General features: G+C 36.5%; 1 protein-coding gene across 1 annotated transcript in view; it reads right to left on the bottom strand.

Annotated features, from left to right (window-relative positions):
* KRR1 (KRR1 small subunit processome component homolog) overlaps window positions 1-13,957 on the bottom strand; it is a 20,964-nt gene extending 7,007 nt beyond the window's left edge. Inside the window, exons 1-6 of the mRNA XM_060114270.1 lie at window positions 13,871-13,957; window positions 3,614-3,786; window positions 2,089-2,223; window positions 1,769-1,894; window positions 1,598-1,681; window positions 236-292 (exon numbers count right to left, since the gene is read on the bottom strand). Of these exons, the coding sequence (XP_059970253.1) occupies window positions 236-292; window positions 1,598-1,681; window positions 1,769-1,894; window positions 2,089-2,223; window positions 3,614-3,786; window positions 13,871-13,955 (660 nt within the window). The 5' untranslated portion in view covers window positions 13,956-13,957. The remainder of the gene's footprint in view (window positions 1-235; window positions 293-1,597; window positions 1,682-1,768; window positions 1,895-2,088; window positions 2,224-3,613; window positions 3,787-13,870) is intronic.

Here is a 13,957-nt window from a genome sequence, read left to right as displayed (position 1 = left end):
ACTGTCCCCTTCAATAGCTTTCAAACTGTACTCCAGAGACCTAAACTTCCAAAGAAGTAACTATAGGACTGGGATAGAGTTGAGTGGGCTGAACTCTATCCCAATTTACCCAAAATAGCTCTGCTTTATCTGTTTTGTATATTAGGCTTTCATAAAAGATTTACTTTCAAGAAAGGTTTCTGTAGCTAAAAACAATTTGATAACCACTTTGTAGGAGTATATAGTGAACACTCACTTTAATGTTATAAATTGGATGAATATTCTTCATAGTGTCTAGGACTACTTTTCGAACCTGAAATTTGCAAAGAAAAATGAATCAGTCATGTATAAAGATTTTAGTGAACTAGGTAGACGAGGATTAATGTATCACAAAACAGCCTATGAACCAGGCAATGACTACCAAATTGGATACTGTAGTCCCTTCAACTGTTCTGAGTGGCTTCTAGATCTTTCATAATAGTCAACCTCCCTTGGATACAGTGAAGTCTCTCAACTTTACTGATAAAAAGCTATACACAGAATTAACACAACACTCTGGAGCTGTAAAATTTAGGGGGAAGAAGGCTGGATTTAGAGTTAGAAAATATGCACTCAAGTAGTGGGACTGCCACTTCATACGGCAAAGGCACTTAATTTTCCTATTCCAGCTTTTTCATTGTAGTATGGAAATAAAACTACCTTAAGGATCTGTCATAAGAACTAAATACTATACTTAGACTCTACAGAACTGTGAAATATTCAAAATATTTAATTTATTATTGCCCCATGAGAAAAAAGCAGATAACTTATGAGAAAGAGGTCCAATAGAATTAAGGTTAAAGGCCCTGGAAAGCAACTAAGACCTCACTGCCAGATACAGACAACAAAAGCCTCAAAAGGAGTTAATAGAAACAGTATCTGCTCCACAGATTTTCTCATAACATCTGACAAGCTAAAGAAGATGTTCATAAAAACATTAACATTCAAAGAAAATATATCTTAAAGGAAGTTTTCTGAGCCTGACCTCTACTGGCTGAATACATTACTGCAAAGAACAAGATCTGTTCAATTCTCCAGTCATTAAAGTGCACGTAGGGGCTTCCCTGGTGGCGCAGTGGTTGAGAGTCCACCTGCCGATGCAGAGGACACGGGTTCATGCCCCGGTCCGGGAAGATCCCACATGCGGCTGGGCCCGTGAGCTATGGCCACTGAGCCTGCACGTCTGGAGCCTGTGCTCCGCAACGGGAGAGGCCACAGCAGTGAGAGGCCGCGTACCGCAAAAAAAAAAAAAAAAAAAAAAAGCACGTAATTACTTCGTGTTTCTTATGTTTGCTACAGACTGAGACCTTAAATGCCCACTTAAAATTCGAGTGGAGGGAGTAATGATGTGCAGACCTCCTAATTCATAAATGGATCTCTCTTCAGTTACCAAAGGTTGGCCATAATATGTTAAGGTCCAGGAAATTACATGAATTCCCTCAAAATACATGAAGAATTTACTAATGGAAAATCAAACAAAGCATATTCTAAAAATATATATATAAAACAATGTATTAGCCAATGAACTATTATTTCATTTATTCTCTGTGGAAAATTAACTGAAGAGAATAGTTCTCACCTCTTTTAAGCCACTAAAAGGTCCAATGGCTGAAACCGTGTTTCCCTGTACCATAATGTAACAGTTTGTTAAGAGTTCCAACGCCTATATCAAAAGAGCAATAAGTTGAAGTTCAGTACACTTAAAAACTAACAAAAGAGGAAGACATACTTTTTCACTAATAAAAAGTACCTTCAACGTAGATCCTTTGGGACCAATAAGCCGTTGTCTTCTTTTTACAAATCTTTCTTTATTTCTAACTAAAGAACCTATTTTAATGATGTCACATGCAACATCATCCTGAAGAATTCGTACTGCCTTTTGGGAAAATAAAAAAGTACTCCATCAATATTCTTGACAAGTACATATCTTCTCCAAGCCAAGAAATTTAAGCACAAAATGACATTTAGGCACAAAAATGAAAACTTTATGTTGCAGGAGGAGACGCAGTGTTATATGCTGTCTCTAATGCTGGTGCAAATAAAGCAAAGTCTCTGTAATTCTAAATTTACCTGTTCAAATGAAACACTCCTTGCTAACAGTTTTATTAGGTCTCTGGCCCTAATGATGATATATGGATCAAATGTCTTCTTTGTTGTACAGACAGTCATGCTGCCCTCAATCAGGTCCAGGGTTGCATTAACATGCTACAATACAAAAAGAGCAAACAAGCAGTTGTCTAAAAATGAATTCAATTTTAGATAATTACAGAGCCGATCCTAACCAAATTAATAATCTCTGTGCCATTAAGCTATCTCAAAATTCATTAACTCTCTCCTTGAAGAAACTAGAAAGTTAATGTAAATAATGCTTGATTACTTTTAGACTTCAAAGAATATAAAAAACTCAGGCAATTGAAAACATTTATAATTGGCTTTAGAATAATTTATACTTATTGGAATAAAGATTATGTCTAGTTTAAAAAATATATATCAATCAAAATGAGGCTACATTTAAAAATTAAGGTAAAACTGTAAAGCTATATAATTTCTCTACCCTGGCTGGATCCAGCTCTAATCTCTAATCTGCTCCCTAGAGTAAGAATGGACTTTCCCTTTCAAACTTTTTTCTAGCTGGTTTGTATTAGCTAAATACAAAGTAAAAACAAATTATCATAGGTTTAAAAATAAAAGCAGTGATTATGATTACTACAGTGATTAAAACTACGCACTAACTTTCAAATGGAAGAATCAGATTTCAACAAAGCAAATAAAAATGCTGTTTTCTACCTTGTGAGCATAATCTGAAGAATATTTCAATATAGTGAATGACGGACAATTAAACCTAAGGTTAGGTGTCTATGAGTTTACCAAAAAAAACCCCAAAAATTGAATCTAATCTCCGATGTAGACAGCTGTAAAACACGCCTGCAGTTTGCTAAACCACCCTCATACCTAATGCACACAAATGACTCTAGAGCAGTGCCACAGCTGAGAAATACATTTTCTATCAATCTAGTGTATACACACACACAGGTGAACCAAAAGCTTCATTAAATGATACTTATCCTTACAACTTGTACCACACATTGATGTATTTTTTTCTGAAGGCTCATTGTATCCACTAAATTGACTTCTTGATTCACTAAGGGGTCTCAATCCAGTTTGAAAAATAAAATCAAACACACTGCTCTAGGGGCACGGCAGAGGAAAGTTGGTCACATCCACATCTTTCATTTACAATGAAAGTTAAACAATGCCAGGAGTATGCCTCAGCTCAAACTGTACAGGTTCATGGCAACCATTATAGTAGAGAGTAGACATTCTGAAATTTGGAGTTCACAAGTGAGTTTCAGACCATCTGTGAATCCCCTAAATATTTAAAGGCATGTGAATTTTTCCAAGTAATCTATTATTCACAAAACTAAAAACAAATGAACTGTAAAGATAAAGCTTACCTAGTCTGTTTAAAATATCAAAGGAATCAAATTAACCAGCTATGGTAGCACCTTTAAAAAAAATCCATCAGCACACATTCAGTTACTTAAAAGATATAAGCAAAAACAAAATCTCAAAGAAATACATAAGATATGCATACATGTTCACTCAAGGCTTTCTGTACCAATGGCCAGCACTCTTTCAAGTAAGCCTCTCTATATTTTGGAAACAAAGTTGCAAAACTGCTCTCCTCCAAGAGTCCTCTGGGATTGTCCTCTTTGGAAAAAGCTGGCTCCTTCCAACCATCAGGAACAGTGAGGAGTTCTGATTCATCTACAAAGGGGGAAGAAATCTATACATCAGATATAACTTCTTTTGGACCCTTTTTGAACACTTGTATGCATACATTCACAAGCTTCCCAATACTCTCCTCGCATTTCCTTTTCCCCTGCTTTTTATATTATTCAACAGTCCAAGAACATGTCTCTGACATTATCACCAAAATACTGTATTAAAATTGTATGTATTTCAGTCGCCTCAGAAGACAAAGTTCCTTAAGGGCAGGGACTCTTCTTCGATCCACACTTATTGGCATACACCTGGTACATAGTCAATACTTACAAATTTCTACTGCACCACACTATCTTAGAGTTGAAGATCCAAACACCATTTTGTTTATATTACTATTTTAAATATAAGTAACCTTTCAGACTCAATGAAGTGCAGCCTATGTGTATATATATATGTGCATGTGTGTGTACATAAAACTTTCAAAAGCTTGATCCCAGTGTACCCTTTCAGTTAATGTTCACTAGTACAGGGTTTTAGGTTTTCCAAAGAGCTTTCACGTGCCTTATTTCCGTATACTCTCACGACTACAAAAGGTAGGAAGAACTGGTATTATTATTCCCATTTTATAAAAGATATTAAGTTCAAAAAGTTTAAGTGACTTGTGTAAGGGAATATGAAGTACAGTCTAGGTCCCCTCTCACAAGAACAAAATGCCACCTAAGGGCTATAAATTATTTCCCGTATCATTTATCAAAACTCCTGGTCCTGGATTTTAAGAACCTCTTAAATCCAACAGCTGTACTTTAATTCAGTACTACTCAAAGATATGATCCACAGGCCTGAAGCACCAGCATAAACTGAGAGTTTGTTAGAAATGCAGTTCTTGGGCTCCATCCAGACCTACTAAATGTGAATCTCTGGGATGAAGCCCAGGAATCTTTCTTAACAGTCTCATGAGGAGATTCCTATGCATACTAAAGTTTAAGAAGCAGGTCTTACAGTTCATGTTATCCACTCCAGTCCGGTAAACTTGCTTTCTGTTTCTTATACTCACATCCACTTTGTTACTTCTGGTTCAAATCACAGAGAATTAGCTAGTCTTTATTTATTGTTCACTTCTCAATATCCCCCCCAAAACCCTCAAATTCTACAATAGTGATTACTTAAAATGCGTATCTGACCAAGATCCTACCCAATTTAAACACTTCAATGGTTATGAATTAAAAAAAAACAAAGAAAAAAAAAACCCCAGTGGCTAAGGAAATCAACAGGAGTTTCACAATAGAGGAAGTACAAATAGCCCCAAAACATGTAAAGATGTGTAACCTCATTAGTAATCAGGAAAGTCTGATTTAAAACCAAAATCAGATATGATTTCACACTTAACAAAGTGACAGAAATGAAAAATTCAGATAACAGCAAGTGTTAGTGCTCATCTACCGATAGTGGGAGTGTAAAGTGGCACAACTCCTTTGGGAAGATGTAGCATTATTTGCACATCCCCTACCCTACAATTCAAGGATTCCAATCCCATGTAAGGTACATAACCAGAGAAACTCTCTAACATGTCAACCAGGAGGTATGTACACAGATGTTTATACCACATTGTTTATAATAACAAACAATGGGAACAATCCATATGTCCAGCAACATTAAAATGAAAATATAGAGATAGCCTCATCCACCAGAGGGCAGACAGCAGAAGCAAGAAGAACTACAATCCTGCAGCCTGTGGAACAAAAACCACATTCACAGAAAGATAGACAAGATGAAAAGGCAGAGAGCTATGTACCAGATGAAGGAACAAGATAAAACCCCAGAAAAACAACTAAATGAAGTGGAGATGGGCAACCTTCCAGAAAAAGAATTCAGAATAATGATAGTGAGGATGATCCAGGACCTCGGAAAACGATTGGAGGCAAAGATCAAGAAGATGCAAGAAATGTTTAACAAAGACCTAGAAGAATTAAAGATCAAACAAACAGAGATGAACAATACAATAACTGAAATGAAAAATACACTAGAAGGAATCAATAGCAGAATAACTGAGGCAGAAGAACAGATAAGTGACCTGGAAGACACAACGGTGGAACTCACTGCTGTGGAACAGAATAAAGAAAAAAGAATGAAAAGAAATGAAGACAGCCTAAGAGACCTCTGGGACAACAATAAATGCAATGATATTCACATTATAAGGGTCCCAGAAGGAGAAGAGAGAGAGAAAGGACCAGAGAAAATATTTGAAGAGATTATGGTCGAAAACTTCCCTAACATAGGAAATGAAATAGACACCCAAGTCCAGGAAGTGCAGCGAGTCCCATAGAGGATAAACCCAAGGAGAAACACGGCAAGACACATAGTAATCAAATTGGCAAAAATTAAAGACAAAGAAAAACTATTGAAAGCAGCAAGCGAAAAACAACAAATAACATATAAGGGAACTCCCATAAGGTGAACAGCTGATTTCTCAGCAGAAACTCTACAAACCCGAAGGGAGTGGCATGATATACTTAAAGTGATGAAAGGAAAGAACCTACAACCAAGATTACTCTACCCAGCAGGGATCTCATTCAGATTCGACAGAGAAATCAAAAGCTTTACAGAAAAGGAAAAGCTAAGAGAATTCAGCACCACCAAACCAGCTCTACAACAAATGCTAAAGGAACTTCTCCAAGTGGGAAACACAAGAGAAGAAAAGGACCTACAAAAACGAACCAGAAACAATTAAGAAAATGGTCATAGGAACATACATATCGATAATTACCTCAAACATGAATGGATTAAATGCTCCAACCAAAAGACAAAGGCTTGCTAAATGGATACAAAAACAAGACCCATATATATGCCGTCTACAAGAGACCCACTTCAGACCTAGGGACACATACAGACTGAAAGTGAGGGGATGGAAAAAGATATCCCATACAAATGGAAATCAAAACAAAGCTGGAGTAGCAATACTCATATCAGATAAAATAGACCTTAAAATAAAGAATGTTACAAGAGGCAAGGAAGGACACTACATAACGATCGGAGAATGAATCCAAGAAGAAGATATAACATTTATAAATATATATGCACCCAACGTAGGAGCACCTCAATACACAAGGCAACTGCTAACAGCTCTAAAACAGGAAAGCGACAGTAACACAATAAGAGTGGGGGACTTTAACACCTCACTTACACCAATGGACAGATCATCCAAAATGAAAATAAACAAAGAGAAGCTTTAAATGACACAATAGACCAGATAGATTTAATTGATATTTATAGGACATTCCATCCAAAAACAGCAGATTACACTTTCTTCTCAAGTGAGCATGGAACATTCTCCAGGATAGAATCACATCTTGGGTCACAAATCAAGCCTCAGTAAATTTAAGAAAATTGAAATCATATCAAGCATCTTTTCTGACCACAACGTTATGAGATTAGAAATGAATTACAGGGAAAAAACTGTAAAAAACACAAACACATGGAGGCAAAACAATACATTACTAAATAACCAAGAGATCACTGAAGAAATCAAAGAGGAAATCAAAAAATACCTAGAGACAAATGACAATGAAAACACGACGATCCAAAACCTATGGGATGTAGCAAAAGCAGTTCTAAGAGGGAAGTTTATAGCTATACAAGCCTACCTCAAGAAACAAGAAAAATCTCAAACAATCTAACGTTACACCTAAAGGAACTAGAGAAAGAAGAACAAACAAAACCCAAAGTTAGCAGAAGTTAAGAAATCATAAAGATCACAGCAGAAATAAATGAAATAGAAACAAAGAAAACAATAGCCAAGATCAATAAAACTAAAAACTGGTTCTTTGAAAAAATAAACAAAATTGATAAACCATTAGCCAGATTCATCAAGAAAAAGAGAGAGAGGACTCAAATCAATAAAATTAGAAAGGAAAAAGGAGAAGTTACAACAGACACCACAGAAATACAAGGCATCCTAAGAGACTACTACAAGCAACTCTATGCCAATAAAATGGACAACCTGGAAGAAATGGACAAATCGTTAGAAAGGTATAACCTTCCAAGACTGAACCAGGAAGAAATAGAAAATATAAACAGACCAATCACAAGTAATGAAATTGAAACTGTGATTAAAAATCTTCCAACAAACAGAAGTCCAGGACCAAATGGCTTCATCACAGGTGAATTCTATCACACATTTAGAGAAGAGCTAACACCCATCCTTCTCAAACTCTTCCAAAAAATTGCAGAGGAAGGAACACTCCCAAACTCATTCTATGAGGCCACCATCACCCTGATACCAAAACCTGACAAAGATACTACAAAAAAAGAAAATTACAGACCAATATCAGTAATGAATATAGATGCAAAAATCCTCAACCAAATACTAGCAAACAGAATCCAACAACACATTAAAAGGATCACACACCATGATCAAGTGGGATTTATCCCAGGGATGCAAGGATTCTTCAATACACGCAACTCAATCAATGTGATACACCATATTAACAAATTGAAGAATAAAAACTATAGGATCACCTCAATAGATGCAGAAAAAGCTTTTGACAAAATTCAAAACCCATTTATGATAAAAACTCTCCAGAGAGTGGGCACAGAGGGAACCTACCTCAACATAATAAAGGCCATATACAACAAACCCACAGCAAACATCATTCTCAACGGTGAAGAACTGAAAGCATTTCCTCTAAGATCAGGAACAAGACAAGGATGTCCACTCTCACCACTATTATTCAACATAGTTTTGGAAGTCCTAGCCACAGTAATCAGAAAAGAAAAAGAAATAAAAGGAATACAAATTGGAAAAGAAGTAGGAAAACTGTCACTGTTTGCAGATGACATGATACTATACATGAAGAATCCTAAAAATGCCACCAGAAAACTACTAGAGTTAATCAATGAATTTGGTAAAGTTGCAGGATACAAAATTTTTTTTCTTGTTTTATTTTTTATTTCGACCCCGTTTACTTTTTAAATTAAATTTTCATTTAAGATCATTGTAGATTCACATGAAGTTAAGAAATACAGAGGAGTCCTGTATTGTTCACCCTGTTCTCCCCAATGGTAAAATCTCACATAACTATAGTACAGGATACTGACATTGACACAATTCTTTGATATTATTCAGATATCACTAGTTTCATGCATGTAATCACCACCACAGTCATGACAAAAAGCAGTTTCATTGTCGCAAGCATCTCTCGTGCTGCCCCTTTATAACTACATCTATCTCCTTCAACTACCCTCGTTCCTAACCCCTGGCAACCACTAATCTGTTCTTCATCTGTATAATTTTGGCATTTCAGAAATGTTATATAAATGGAATCATATAATATATAGTCTTTGGGGATTGGCTTTTCTCAGTCTGCATAATTTTCTGAAGATACATCCAAGTTGTTGCAAGTACCAATAGCTTGTTCCTTTTTAATGCTGAGTAATATTCCATGATATGGATGAACCAGTTTGTTTAACAATTTACCCACTGAAGGACATTTGGGTTGTTTCTAGTTCTAGGCTATTACAAGTAAAGCTTCTGTGAACATTCACATCACATACAGGTTGCTGTGTGAAATATAAGTTTCATCTGTCTGGGATAAATGTCCAAGAATGCAATTGCTGGGTCATATGGTAATTGCACATTTAGTTTTATAAGAATTTGCCAGACGCTTTCCCAGAGTGGTTGTATCATTGTTAAGGTCCTATTAGCAATGTATGAATGATCCAGTTTCTCCACATATTCTCCAGCATTTGCTGTTGTCTTTTTTTTTTTTGTAATTTTAGTCATTTCAATAGGTATGCAATGATATCTCTTTGAGGCTTACATTTGCATTTCCCTAATAGCTAATGATGGCAAACATCTATTCATGTGTTTGCCACCTGTACATATTCTTTTTTTTTCACACGCATTCTGTATTTTACTTTTACAAGAGAAAAATAAACTGACACCAAGCATTGTAAATGGATGACCACAACAAAAGCAACAATGATTGCAATTACCAAACATGAAACACACTCATACTATGTCATAATATTGACATTCAGTCCAGTAATCCTCCACTGTTAACAGGTCCTTTACTTTGCAGTGAAAATTGATTTGTATATTTTTTGCCTCTGAGTCCTTGTGGGATATTTTTTTATTCAAACAGAAAATTAATGCACAGAAATCTCTTGCATTCCTATACACTAATGATGGAAAATATGAAAGAGAAATTAAAGAAACCCTCCCATTTACCATTGCAACAAAAAGAATAAAATACCTAGGAATAAACCTACCTAGGGAGACAAAAGACCTGTATGCAGAAAACTATAAGACACTGATGAAAGAAATTAAAGATGATACCAACAGATGGAGAGATATACCATGTTCTTGGATTGGAAGAATCAATATTGTGAAAATGACTATAGTACCCAAAGCAATCTACAGATTCAATGCAATCCCTGTCAAATTGCCAATGGCATTTTTTATGGAACTAGAACAAAAAATCTTAAAATTTGTAATGGAGACACAAAAGATCCCGAATAGCCAAAGCAGTCTTGAGGGAAAAAAACGGAGCTGGAGGAATCAGACTCCCTGACTTCAGACTATACCACAAAGCTACAGTAATCAAGAGAATACAGTACTGGCACAAAAACAGAAACATAGATCAATGGAACAAGATAGAAAGCTCAGAGTTAAACCCACACACCTATGGTCAACTAATCTATGACAAAGGAGGCAAGGATATATAATGGAGAAAAGACAGACTCTTCAATAAGTGGTGCTGGGAAAACTGGACAGCTACATGTAAGAGAATGAAATTAGAACACTCCCTAACACCATACACAAAAGTAAACTCAAAATGGATTAGAGACCTAAATGTAAGACCAGACACTATAAAACTCTTAGAGGAAAACATAGAAAGAACACTCTTTGACATAAATCACAGCAAGATCTTTTTTGATCCACCTCCTAGAGTAATGGAAATAAAAACAAAAATAAATGGGCCCTAATGAAACTTCAAAGCTTTTGCACAGCAAAGGAAACCATAAACAAGATGAAAAGACAACCCCCAGAATGGGAGTAAATATTTACAAACGAATCAACGGACAAAGGATTAATCTCCAAAATATATAAAGAGCTCATGCAGCTCAATATTAAAGAAACAAACAACCCAATCCAAAAATGGGCAGAAGACCTAAATAGACCTTTCTCCAAAGAAGACATACAGATGGCCAAGAAGCACATGAAAAGCTGCTCAACATCACTAATTATTAGAGAAATGCAAATCAAAACTACAATGAGGTATCACCTCACACCAGTTAGAATGGGCATCATCAGAAAATCTACAAACAACAAATGCTGGAGAGGGTGTGGAGAAAAGAGAACCCTCTTGCACTGTTGGTGGGAATGTAAATTGATACAGTCACTATGGAGAATAGTATGGAGGTTCCTTAAAAAACTAAAAATAGAATTACCCTATGATCCAGCAATCCCACTACTGGGCATATACCCAGAGAAAACCATAATTCAAAAAGACACATGCGCCCCAATGTTCACTGCGGCACTATTTACAATAGCCAGGTCATGGAAGCAACCTAAATGCCCATCGACAAATGGATAAAGAAGTTGTGGTACATATATTCAATGGAATATTACTCAGCCATAAAAAGGAACGAAATTGGGTCATTTGTTGAGACGTGGATGGATCTAGAGACTGTCATACAGAGTGAAGTAAGTCAGAAAGAGAAAAACAAATATTGCATATTAACGCATGTATGTGGAACCTAGAAAAATGGTACAGATGAACCGGTTTGCAGGGCAGAAGTTGAGACACAGATGTAGAGAACAAACGTATGGACACCAAGGGGGGAAAGCCGCGGGGGTTGGGGATGGTGGTGTGATGAATTGGGCAACTGGGATTGACATGTATAGATGTGTATAAAACTGATTACTAATAAGAACCTGCTGTATAAAAAAATAAATAAAATAAAATTCAAAAATGAAAAAAACGAATACTAAACTTACTTTGGGTTATTTGTATGGAAATGTGTTAATATAAATGTTTCAGACATTACATGAAATTCCTAAAAATCTTACATGTTCTGGTATAATGTTATAGGTCATAATTCTAGTTATCATTTTAAAATGTATATCTCAGAAAACTAAATTTCCCTGTCAATTGCATTATTATGAACTTTCATCAAATCTTTAACTGTGGTCATTTTTTAAGTCTTTTGTCATCTACAGACAGTTCTGGGTGTACTCTGATGCTTCTGCAAAAATGTTCCTATAAGAGGGTTTCATCTTCAAGGAATTCATGGAAAAGACTCTGACAATTACAGGTTTCTGGTAACTGACTATACTGCTGAACTGAAGGAATAAGCATTTTCAGAACTCTAATGGAAAACTGATGAATTCATAAAAGTGCTAACAAAAGATCAAGATGAAAAAAATTAATTACATGGGACTGAGTGAACTGATGAGGATGACTATAATTTTTGTGACTTTCTGTTTGAAGAAGAAAAAAAAGAGACTGTAAACGTTGTTGTTTAAATTGTATTGCTTTTGTGGATTTAAAGTGGGTTTATAATTGTATATTATAGTATATTTAGTATAAAAATAGAATGTAAAAAAAAAAAAAAGACACATGCACCCAATGTTCATTGCAGCACTATTTACAATAGCCAGGTCATGGAAGCAGCCAAAATGCCCATCAACAGACGAATGGATAAAGAAGATGTAGTACATATATACAATGGAATATTACTCAGCCATAAAAAGGAATGAAATTGGGTCATTTGTTGAGACGTGGATGGATCTAGAGACTATCATACAGAGTGAAGTAAGTCAGAAAGAGAAAAATAAATATCGTATATTAACGTATATATGTGGAACCTAGAAAAATGGTACAGATTAACTGCTTTGCAGGGCAGAAATTGAGACACAGATGTAGAGAACAAACGTATGGATGCCAAGGGGGGAAAGTGGCGGGAGGGTGGGGATGGGGGTGTGATAGAAAAAGAAAATGAAAACATAAATTAGCCTGTATTCATACAAGGGAACATCATACAGTAGGAAAAAGAATAAACCACCAGCTACAAGTATTGCCCTGATTGAATAATAACAACAAAGTTTAGCCTAAGAAGCAAGACACAGAATATCTACAATCCTTTCTCATTCATATAAAATTCAAAAACTGACGAAATTAAAACATTTTGTGCATAGGTGGTAAAGATCATGAAGAAAGGAAACAGAATAATCAACACGATTCAGAATGGTTACTTTAGGGCACGTAGTGGGCTTTGGGGGTATGGTAATGCTCTATTCTACTTAATGGTCTGAGTGCTCCTTTTCACCTGTTGGTTTTATTCTTTAAGCTGCATATATACTGTCCTCTCTGCCATACACTTAATTAAAACAACAACGAATCACGTTTAATATCTCCCTTATGCCTACAGAATGAGAGTTCAAGGTTTTTAACACTTCCAATAAGTCTGGCTGAGCAGGCCCCGGGCTATTTCTCCGGCCTTTCTGTCAATCATACAGAAGTTAATGGATAAAACAAGATTGCAAAGCAAGAGAGCAATTAACGCAGTTGAAAGAACAGGAATTGTGTTGGCTAATACCCGATAAACACGAACAATAATAAACGTTCCAAAATTTCTTCATTGGCTGACAAACTAGCGCTAAAGACACCCCTGGTATCTCCTATCACTATGTCCGTCTCAGTCCTTCATTATCACTCTATCACTCGTTCACTCATATGCATAACGACCTCCTGCTCCCACCTCATCCCATCCCTCACTCTGCCAACGATTTCCAGACACCGCCGCGAGTTTAAGGTCCTGAAGGGCCTTCCTCATCCTTTTACAGAAGACGCATCCAGCAAAACCCCTACTTTGGGGGCTTCCAGCAAAAGCGATTAGTTAGGAACACGCGGCTGGCACCATACAGGTGGACTTGAGCTGCAGTATCGACTCCCCTGGGTCTCCACCCTGCTGGCCCACCCTGCGAGTCCGGCCAACAACCCCAACCTTCAGCAATTACAGGTACTTAACTTCAAGGCGGCGTTACACGTTCCCAGCCAGCGAAAGGAAAAAAACCCAACTCAAAACCCCCAAACCCCAGTCTTTGGTTTTCAAACAACCTCACCTCGGCTCTCCGGCTTCGGCTTCTGGCTACGAAACTCACTTTTCCTAGACGCTGTAGCTTGCCCGTCCAGCTTGGAGGACGCCATCT

Source organism: Mesoplodon densirostris, chromosome 11 (assembly GCF_025265405.1).
Source record: "Mesoplodon densirostris isolate mMesDen1 chromosome 11, mMesDen1 primary haplotype, whole genome shotgun sequence".
NCBI classification, from domain to species: domain Eukaryota; kingdom Metazoa; phylum Chordata; class Mammalia; order Artiodactyla; family Ziphiidae; genus Mesoplodon; species Mesoplodon densirostris.
The sequence above is the reverse complement of the archived record's forward strand: the minus strand, read 5'-3'. Positions and strand labels throughout refer to the sequence as shown.